A 10,467-nucleotide genomic window follows, 5' to 3' on the forward strand; every position below is an offset into this window, starting at 1 on the left:
CTGATATTGAAATAAGAATGTATATTGACAAAATCGTTTTGTTTCAATAACTGATGATTAGCCATATATTTTGTCAGACAACAGGGCTAGTATGAAAATGCGATTATTCTTCGGTGTGTTGCATGTAAAATAACAGTTTGAAGCACTTCACGGTACAAAATTACTCTATGAATGTACACGAAGGATAATATCTTAATATGTAGATTTTTTGAGAACATAATTCCTAGCATCCTTATATCAAAATCAGTGAGGGGTAGTTATATGTTACTGAGTACAGGTAGATGATTTATATAGAAACTGGAAAACTCGTCGTTGGTGATCCTGGGGTTACTATCCATATTGAAACATTTACTCCCGAACTACATTACAGTCAGACTAAAGGCATTTCAGGGAATATATATGGGGAAAATATATATGACCAATCAGAGGCATACAGATATATCATTAGAAGATTGCAAAAATTAAAAACACCGTTCGTGTGAAACGATTTTGTATCTTGTTATAATGAGTTAGATATCAAATTATTTTTATCAAAGAATACTAATTTGAAGTCATATCATACGAATATACACTGTACGCGTAATTAAATGTAGTTCTCCTGAAACCATCATAATAATGAGATATTTGATTGCTCTCATTTTGACCCATATATACTACCCAATTTCATCTTGAAGCGCTATCAAAAATTTATTTTTCAACTATAATGGTCAAGGATGGAACAGCCATTTGAACAGCCATTTTTTAGTGATCACTTGTACGACAATTGTGACGTCATATTAATAATGACGTCAAAATAAGCAGATGACAGTTCATGTACTGGTTGACACCATCTGCGTTTGGTTATTTTACATAGTGGGTTGCAGTGAAAATTTAAACATTTGGCTGTGTAATCAGGGGATTTTATCATAAAATTGTTATCAAATATAAATGTAAGCCTTACACTGCATTCACTTGACAATTATGGGAGCATGAATGCCATTTGAACAGTGACAAATTTATTATAGCACGCTAACGCTTCATGTTGGAATCGCCGCAAACCAGTTGACATCCATATCCTATATTGTCAACTGATTACAGTTGAATGCTAAAATGAAGGACAAATGCATGCCTGATGGTATCGTATAATTATGCATGCTTTAAGGAGTGTGAATATACTTCAATATTTTATTTCCTGGACATGACTAGCCAGATCACTGTACGCCTCAGTACAGGTCAGCATTTATAGGTTAACCATAGATACATGATTGATCTCCATGTCCATGTCCATGAAAAAATAACCGTCGTTATTTAGGGCGTGATATATAACACTTACGCATGGGTACATGATATGGTTCTCATCAAATCACATTACAGGATTTACATGTTCATAATATGTCAAGTAATGCTGCTGATAGAGGAAAAAGTATAGAAATACAATAGGGAATAAAATAATTGGGCAGTATGTATATTAGAATAGCTATAACTGGGCAACATGGTAATTGCCGATTGTTATTATTTCTCCGTCATATAAGTAGGAACCACCATCAGACATGTAAATTGACAGAGAACTTTAATTTCAGAGAACAACGGATAAATGGTAAAATAATCAATTGGAGGAGTACCCGGAGAAAAACCACCTGGTGATTGCCCACCATGAAATTTGAACTCATAGGTGAATGCTTATATGTCAGGACATTTTAACCACTCAACAACCGCGGCCCCGCCCATTCATAGCATATATACATAAGGGCAATATAATGTAGAAAAACAGAATTATTTAGTACGTTCGTCAATAATATATTATAAGTAGGCCACCGGTTTCATACTAAATTCACTTTCATTTTCACTTTGATCCATCCTTAAAGCTGTTTTCCAATACAGACAGAAATATATAATTTGTAACTGTAGATCATCCTTTAAAACAGGTTATTACTATATTAAACACGTAGTCTTCAATTATTGCATTAAAGAGTTAACAGTCTATAACCATATACACAATTCTATCATAATCTTTAATGTTATATCCAATTATCTATCTTATAAGGTGCTTAGTTTGAAGTCCCATTAGGTTTTTGTAATATTTCAATCATAAAAATACACATCAAAATGATTGATTTGATAACCTTAAAACATTATTACTTAATTAAAGACGGAGGATTCCGGGAGAATCCGCTGATTTGTGTTGTTGAATCACACATGAGGACCGCTATGTATATCCCTTGACCCAAGTTATTTTGTCAACTAACATGATCGATGTTGACAGACAACGCCAATGAATAGTTATCTTCTTTTCTTGGTTTTGTAAATGAGGCTATATCAAAACTGCTTAAAACCTTACTTATTTTTTTAATTCTTTACAAAGATTTATCTTGGATTGATATATAAAAAAGTGAGTTAACCATGAAAAGTCAAACTTGGACATGTCCCTGCAAACATTTTTGCAAGGAATCATACATTGCAATATACACAGGTAAGAACGGAGCGAGTACACACGCTCGTTTCAGAGTAGTCTGAGGCGTGTTCTCTACTTATTGATACTGCGTAATTTGTGATTTTGTATACAAATGCTGCGCGTGTAAAGTCGTCAGAATGAAGTATGTAGTAACTTTTATGAGGTAGAACCTGTATATTTAAGACGACGAACATTGTAAAACATTGAATTAACCAGAACATGCCAGTTCTGTCAGTAAATGGAGGAGTGTCAATATGGGCCCTCTGGCAGCCAATACCGATAAACATTATTTTTTGTTTACAGATACCCGCGGGTTAGGCCATATTGATATGACATATGATGATGATCAGGGAGAGTCCCTTAGAGTTATTGGGGGTTAAGGTTAAATAGTAGGTTTTCTGTTTTGTCCATTTATCCATTTTATTAGCCATTGATATGATGGAAAAAGGTAAATTGGAAAATATGACTTTTGTCAAAAAATAGGTCACACTTACCTAATTTGGTAAAATGTCAATTATGTAAGAATAATTTCCTCTGGTGCCATTAGAAATCAGAAAAAAATGTTATATACAATCAGTTTGCATTGAGCAACACATATGTATATTTGAATATTATAAATTCAGGAAAAGAATATTATCAAACGGCAATCTGATTAAAATACAGATCCTTATAACCACTCCGTTCAATATAGGATATGACAATACCCGATATGGGGTCACGTTCGGATGACCTTTTACCACGTGTATTCCAGATCAAATACATTTTCTACACATTTCTACGTGAATTGTTAACGCCATTTCGTCCCAGTAAGCATATACATTTAGAATTGTTGTGCACTTTGGGCGAGATGACTACGAACACGAAAATTATTCGGACAGTTTTTTCAAACTTGTTCGTCCCAAGTCAAGATTCTGGCAGTGCCAATTTGATTGGCCATTTCCAAAGGTCATCATGACGTGACCCCTAATGGGATGTTCTCAGATCCTCATATTAAACGTAGTGATATTAAGGATCTGTATTTTAATCAGATTGATCAAACGGATGGGGTAATCATGTCATATCATGATGTCCCAAACATCTGTAAACAAAAATATGTTTATAGGTCATGGCCGCCATTAGGCCCAAATTAACACTCCTCCAAAGGTAACTTATTGATCATCCAGGAACGATAAAGTCATAAGAAATACTGATGTTTAGTTTATAGAACATTTTGGGACTTAAAGTGAGTTACCTCCCTTTTAACACTTCCAAAGCTGTTTTCCGCTATTTGGGCTTTTCGTCACATTCAATTAAATTCAACTATAATAACCAGCTAATTGGATTTAAGCATTCAAATGCATTAAAATAAGAAGACATCTTACAACAGATGAAAAGTACTTGTAAAAAAGTACATTTGATGTAAAAAATATCGGTGAAAATTGTACCTGTAAATTCTCGTTCCTTTTGATTTATAATGAGATTTTTTTAAATAAAATTTTAATTTTCTAGTTTGATTATCAGCGATATACATGTCAGCTCATTCAGAATATGACAAAAAATGAAGGTAAAGTTATTACTGAATTATATTCATATAAAGACAATAAAACATATCAACCATTTTATACATTATATGTATCTATACCTGTACATTATTTGGGTTACCAATACAATCAATGTAAAGAAAAGTTAATTTGATTGACAGTATGAAAATGAATGATAACGTACAACAACAAGAATAAAAAGGCATATAAAGCCATCGGAAATTAGAATTAAATTTTATTACAAAAGCTGAGAGCAATGGAACCTACCGGAATGACAAAACAGTAAACACACAAAGAGTAATTTTATAATAATCTACGGGGTTCGTGATCATTCGGGTAAAAGTTCAGATGTTGACCACGTAACTAGAGTACAAATTGCACAACAAAAGTACACATATACATATTTACTACTAGCACGCAATTAAATCTGATATTATCTAAAAAAGATAACTTTATCACTGAACAAAGGTGATCGTAAATATAGGATCCTACGTATTCATACATGTGTCAGCATTCTTGCCTGACACTGCCTAGTGGATTTTGTACTCACTGATATGAAAAATGGATATAAAGGCCGACACTGAGCCACCCCGTCATTAGTAGAGAACGGTATTGAAGTATAGAAGAGCCCCCTGCTCCAAGTAATGGAGCTCAAGCTACTATTGGTTGTAGCCCTTGTGGCTTCGACTCAGGCGGGTGAGTATTTATTTACATTTATGTTCATATGGTTGATGATGTTATTCTAATTTTTGAATACAAATTAAAATTCAATTTGTAGAAGTTCATTATCTTAATCCATATGATTTAGATGACAAGCAAGATTTTTTATCATACTATTTAACAGTTGCAGTTAGTTACTTTTTTATTTGTTTGGCTACTCGTGTTTCTATTCCTTTATGTATTCTCGATTTCGTTTGTCGTTCTCTTCCACCCATCTATGTAATTCTTTTTACTCTACTTCTACCGTTCGTTTATACATATTTTTAACTTTTGCTGTTGTCTTTCTTCTGCGGCTATTACTTAACCACTTCGTAATTTGTATTTTTTGAGTTTCCTTATTTTGATTTTCAATTATTATTTTAAGGTTGTTTATGAATTATGCTATGTTTTGGTATTTATATCTTGATAAACTTGTATTGTTGCACTTTTTCAATTATATATTCTTGATACAGGTATTTGTGACTGTTAATAAGACGTTCAAGTAATAAACCTAAAACCTAAACCTAACCCGTATTTGTGACACAAGTTAAAAAATGTCTTCAAATGAGAATGATTTCGGATCTTTAATGATTTTTTTTTGTCTTTCAACATTTTTTTCGGATATGTAATACGTACGAGTAGATGTTTATGTACATATATATCAATAAATGCATTTATTTGTTGTCAGCCTTGTAATTTCACTTTTCGTCAATTTACGGAATATTTTGTCATTTGTTCCAGGCCCTATAGACTCAGTGAGAGACAGTTGTTCACAGTCATGTCCAAGTAAGTATCATAACACTCGTTGATTAATGGCTGTACCATTTTTATCTTTGTTGCTTCCTGATATAAAAGCTGAGAACACCAAACCTTTGTGATTGACTTAATGTTGTTAATGTCTAATGAACAAGGGAAAAGGCGAATGGCAAAATAACTTATCCATTTCTTTTATCTAAAGGCACAAACAAATTCGGATACAGACCTGGAAAATCATACGAGTTTGACTATAATGTTAAGACATCAACAAGTGTTAAAGGGGCGTCCGAAGGTTTATCTAATATGGAACTGACGGCCAAAGTTCACGTGGAAGCTCTTTCCAAATGTGATTTTATCCTGAGGGTAATTATTCTATTTTTGCTTTATTAAAAAGTTTACATATCTTTGTTGATTCAATCAATATCTGTTTTTAATGTGTTTTAAAACATTCACCAAGTTGTTTATTGTCTGACTATTCAGAAATATTCAGAATTATTTATATTCATTGACTACATGTCTGCCACAAGTAATTTCATTTCGCTGATTACTTGATAATACAGAGAAAACATTTAATCAAATTCATGCGAGTTCAATGATTTTGAAATTTGAAATAAATAATTTTCATTCACTCCAAGGTTGAAGATGTCCGACTTCATGAAACAGATCCCACGAACTACGAGAACAAAGATATTATCAGCTGGAAGTGAAGAGTTGCGTAAGTGTCTTAGAGAGACACGATCTGCGATTTCTCTCCTTCCAAGACGGTACTGTAAGATGAGTTATGTCCCTTCTTCAGATGAAGTTTCATGGGCACTCAACATCAAACGAGGTATCTTTATCCGTCTTCCAGAACAGCATGGGATGATTTGAGACGGCGGTCAGAAAAACTTAGGGACGCGTTGATGTTTAATTTAAACGAGAATATGATTAAAGATGATTTTCCTTTCTCAAAGTGAATTTACTGTAATAGCTACAGGTTTCAACTTAACATTCAGTAAAATCCACTTTTTTATTTATTCTTTTTGACATTACATTTGATAACAACTCTTTTCTTGATCGATGTTTGGCTGTCACGATGGTCATTGGCGAAAATTGCTAAGGAGGTCGAGTGTATTTCATCAGAAAACGGACATGATGGCCGCGTTATCGGTAGTTAGGACAGACCTAAGAATCCTTGCTAGGTTGCTACTAGAACGCTAGTAACGGACCTTCGGTATTTCATTGTTCAAGTGGCACTTCCCCATAACAGGCTCGTGCCCGTCAGTAAGTAGTCGACACAATCGCATATTTTGTCGAAAAGAATTTATATTTAGATATGTGTATGGATTTTCAAAACAATGCATATTCAAACAAGAAAATGACTTTTGATTCGGTATCAAATTAATCCTTTCTCCTTTGTCACATATCTTACACCCTTGTAATCGATACAATGTAAGTTTCTATCTAATAATAGGGCATTCTGTTGGCACGCTGTCCAATTAGGGTTCAAGGAATTAATTCATATACAGATGATTATCTTTAAACTCCATAAACTATTATAATACACAAATATTTACAGGGAAAACCAGGACATCCTCTCCTCCTAACAGTGAACATAACTGCCAACAAGACGATTTCATCAAGAGGATTGCTACGTCTGCCAGCTGTATGGAATCCCATACCTTCCAGCTTTTTTTCACGAGAGGGAAGAGGAAGTGGTTGCTGTTAAAGGAGAGCAAACAGACCTGAATTTTGTTCGTGAATCAATCCCGTCGTCTACACCAGGTAGGGGCAAGATCAATAAAGGAAGTAATGGGTTATATTATAAAGTATATATATATTTACACCCAATACTTACTTCTAGCACCTCTTCAGATACAGGAAAAATACTGTAAAATAATAAAGATATTTGCCGTGGTCTAGTTGAGAGATTTCACTTTTGTTGTCATAGAAATATATGTGTACAGTTACAAATACGACTATAGCTTTCATATAAGTTAATTCAAGGTTTATGCTATTTACAAACAACTTCAAAGAAAAAGAAAAAACCAAAACGAAAGTATTTTATCTAAAAATATATTACAGGCGCAATCAGTGATCGACGAGGAATGACATTCGAACATGCGTATGGCCCTGACAAGTCCATCCGGTCACAAGCCGAGCTAGAAGAGAAACTTATGGATATTTGTAGGAATACACAACAGGATATTCGTCCAGAAACCCCACAGTTTTTCTCCGACTTGGTGTACTTGATGAAAACTGTCGACTCACAGGCTCTTCGAAGAGTCTATCAAAAACTTCGAACCGGAAGTTTATGCCCTAACAACATAAAGAGAGTACGGTAAGAACACATGGTATTCACATCGCATGTCTTGGCCGACGTTTTATATAATTAATACAAAAAGTGTATAAACTAGCTTAAATTACTGCATTGAATGATCTGAGTTAAAGATTGCTACTTTACATTCTATGAAATATACCCAAAAACTGATTACCAAAAAGAGAAAGATTACTTTCAAAAACTGTAGATAACGCATTTAGAGTTGTCCCGTTTATATCACTCTTTTCACCATAGTTTTTTATATGATATTACAGAAAGTTTTTCTTGGACGCAATCCCTATGGCAGGAACTAGTTCCTCTCTGAGCATGCTCACAGAACTAATTAACAACGATGAAATCACCGGGGTGGAAGCTGACATGTGGTTGACAACCCTATCCTTCATTCAACACCCGACAAAAGATATGTTGAGAGAGGTTATGGTGAGTGCAACAACTCTGTCAAAGTGATGTGCATTGTTTTGCATATTACCCAAGTCGTTTCAGAAAAAAATAATGTACTGGATTAGTGAACACTACTTTTTGGTGTAGTTAAGTCATACTGTATGATTTAAAATTTCAGCCACTTCTTTCAAGAAACAACGGAAAGGCTATGCTAGCCGTTACATCTCTGGTCCACAATTTCTGCCGCAAAAGGACCTGTGATAATGATATGGAAGTCCGCAGCATCATTTCAACCATTGAAGGAAAGATTGAATACGGATGTAACGTGGACGGAGACAGACTGCAAAAGGTACCGCATTTCTAACTACAGATTATGGAATTAAGATTTGAAATTTGAATTTTGAATTTTATTCGATAATATTGTGATATAATTGTGTTTTAAACTTTTCAGACAATTATGAGTCTCCGCGCTCTTGGTAACTCTGGTCATGCTACAAGTGCAGTTTCAACGATCAACACTTGTTTGACAAGAACAGAAAACCCAACAGACGTCCGACTTGCTGCCATAGAAGCGTTCAGACGATCTAGAGAAAACAAACAAAGATAACCGTGTTTGACATCGCGAACGGTGAAGTACAGACAGACACCTACCTGATTGTTCCTATGAAATCGCTAAAATATTTACCTGGCATTGACATGGTCCACCACTACAATAAAATCCGATCATTCATTCCGGACACCAGTAAGTGGGGAAAGATCGTTGATAACCTACCTTCCTCTGATGTCAGCACATGGATGCCTCCTTTCGATGGTAAGTGGGACATGGAGACATGCTCCATACTATGTACCAAAATTGTTAATGAACAGTACACATTAGGTATTACAATATTGTGTGATCAAATGGAGAATAAAGCGTACATTGCGTTATATATAACGATTTATTAATAATAGAAAAATAGCTGTGAAATATTTTTTTGTATTATTAATACCCTAACTCGTGGGTAATCCTCAAAATACGGTAACTGACCTCATTTGTCTTACTGCTGAATTGAAATTTAGTTGGTGAGTTATTATTCTTGTCAGTTTACGGAACTGTTGAGGGCAACAGATTCACCACGTTTGACGGGAAAACCTATCAGTTTAATGGCCGATGTAGCTACGTACTAGCCGGTGATTACATGGATGGAAATTTCTCGATCATCCTCGACTATATGGGCAAACAGAAGCGAAGGGTTATCATCACTACCACTCAACACGCTGTACAACTCCTCCCAAAGAATAAGGTAAAATACTAATCATGTATAGCTAATATTATACCCTAAAGATAAACAACGTCTGTTCATTTTGTTCCTCAATTATCGCAATCGACGTCATTTGATCCGACTATATAATTACTTTTTGATGTTTAAACTCTAACAACAAATAAACCGCTCAATTTTTGAAGGAGTTTAATACAAAAATCAATTAGTTTTAGTAATTAATTCGATTTCAACCATTTTAAGATGACTTAACAATTCTAAAAAAAGTTTAAGAAATTGCTTAGCATTATCTAAATATCCAAATGTTTTGTTATTCATTTACAGTTAAGAGTTGATGGAGCCATCACGGAAATGCCATACCACACAGAAGATATATCTGTCATCAATGAAGGTGATGACGTCACAGTTACTGGCCGTGGCTTCACCGTCCGTCATAACCAACCAACTGACATGTACGATATCGGACTGAGCGGCTGGTACTTCGGCAAGACTGGAGGTTTACTTGGAACCTACAACAACGAACGTCGCGATGATTTGATGATGCCATCACGACAACTCACCAATGACGTCACTTCCTTTGCCGACTCATGGGAAGTCAATGACAGATGTCGTTAAGACTACCGGACATTTACAAATACGTCGAACCCAAAAATGTAGTTAATCAATGTTTTTGTTATGATTTCTTTGTTTTTTCTAATGTATAATGTTAATAAATCGATTTTAGCACGCAGAAATTATGTGGTCATTGATTCTACAAATAACTTTGATAAGAAATTAGGCAATAATATAGGTATATTTTTATCATGTTGACGGTTTTTCTGTTTCTCTTAATGCGTTAAAATATTCTGCAATGGAATATATAGCCTACATACATTTAGGGGGGACTTGGTATACACTATTTATATTGCGCGCTAGCGCATTGTGAGATGACTGTCTGCAAACAACTCTGGCATCTATACACCATGGATTCCATAAAAAGAATTTTGATACTGATATTACCATGATTAGCTCATTTTGGGGGTCTATGCATTAACATTGTTTAAGTTAGCCGATGAAAACTGAAAACCGTTTATCAACGACGATTTAATCCACAAGATGGAA

General features: G+C 34.5%; 3 protein-coding genes across 3 annotated transcripts; all 3 read left to right on the forward strand.

Moving 5' to 3' along the window:
• The first annotated feature begins 4,440 nt into the window (after positions 1-4,440).
• Positions 4,441-6,113, forward strand: LOC138319655 (vitellogenin-like). Its single transcript, XM_069262802.1, has 4 exons — positions 4,441-4,647; positions 5,392-5,436; positions 5,609-5,769; positions 6,042-6,113. The coding sequence occupies exons 1-4, from the start codon at positions 4,596-4,598 to the stop codon at positions 6,111-6,113; spliced, it is 330 nt and encodes a 109-aa protein (XP_069118903.1). The 5' UTR covers positions 4,441-4,595.
• A 67-nt stretch (positions 6,114-6,180) lies between these two features.
• LOC138319656 (vitellogenin-like) lies at positions 6,181-8,714 on the forward strand. The gene is made up of 6 exons (XM_069262803.1): positions 6,181-6,235; positions 6,965-7,051; positions 7,471-7,726; positions 7,981-8,146; positions 8,286-8,456; positions 8,559-8,714. Exons 1-6 carry the CDS (start codon positions 6,181-6,183, stop codon positions 8,712-8,714), a joined length of 891 nt encoding a protein of 296 aa, XP_069118904.1.
• Positions 8,715-8,722: 8 nt separating this feature from the next.
• On the forward strand, positions 8,723-10,092 carry LOC138320036 (apolipophorin-like). The gene is made up of 3 exons (XM_069263127.1): positions 8,723-8,918; positions 9,191-9,390; positions 9,691-10,092. Exons 1-3 carry the CDS (start codon positions 8,771-8,773, stop codon positions 9,979-9,981), a joined length of 639 nt encoding a protein of 212 aa, XP_069119228.1. The 5' UTR covers positions 8,723-8,770; the 3' UTR covers positions 9,982-10,092.
• Positions 10,093-10,467: the final 375 nt, after the last annotated feature.

Source organism: Argopecten irradians, chromosome 3 (genome assembly GCF_041381155.1).
Source record: "Argopecten irradians isolate NY chromosome 3, Ai_NY, whole genome shotgun sequence".
NCBI lineage: Eukaryota > Metazoa > Mollusca > Bivalvia > Pectinida > Pectinidae > Argopecten > Argopecten irradians.

Bases quoted from the DNA above. Each gene is read 5' to 3' on its own strand.
- LOC138319655 (XM_069262802.1), top strand. From the start codon at position 4,596: ATGGAGCTCAAGCTACTATTGGTTGTAGCCCTTGTGGCTTCGACTCAG. The intron at 5,437-5,608 runs GTAAGTATCATA...TTTTATCTAAAG, and splicing joins TTGTTCACAGTCATGTCCAA to GCACAAACAAATTCGGATAC. The intron at 5,770-6,041 runs GTAATTATTCTA...ATTCACTCCAAG, and splicing joins AATGTGATTTTATCCTGAGG to GTTGAAGATGTCCGACTTCA.
- LOC138319656 (XM_069262803.1), top strand. From the start codon at position 6,181: ATGAGTTATGTCCCTTCTTCAGATGAAGTTTCATGGGCACTCAACATC. The intron at 6,236-6,964 runs GTATCTTTATCC...AAATATTTACAG, and splicing joins GGCACTCAACATCAAACGAG to GGAAAACCAGGACATCCTCT. The intron at 7,052-7,470 runs GTATGGAATCCC...AATATATTACAG, and splicing joins GATTGCTACGTCTGCCAGCT to GCGCAATCAGTGATCGACGA.
- LOC138320036 (XM_069263127.1), top strand. From the start codon at position 8,771: ATGAAATCGCTAAAATATTTACCTGGCATTGACATGGTCCACCACTAC. The intron at 8,919-9,190 runs GTAAGTGGGACA...TATTCTTGTCAG, and splicing joins ATGGATGCCTCCTTTCGATG to TTTACGGAACTGTTGAGGGC. The intron at 9,391-9,690 runs GTAAAATACTAA...ATTCATTTACAG, and splicing joins AACTCCTCCCAAAGAATAAG to TTAAGAGTTGATGGAGCCAT.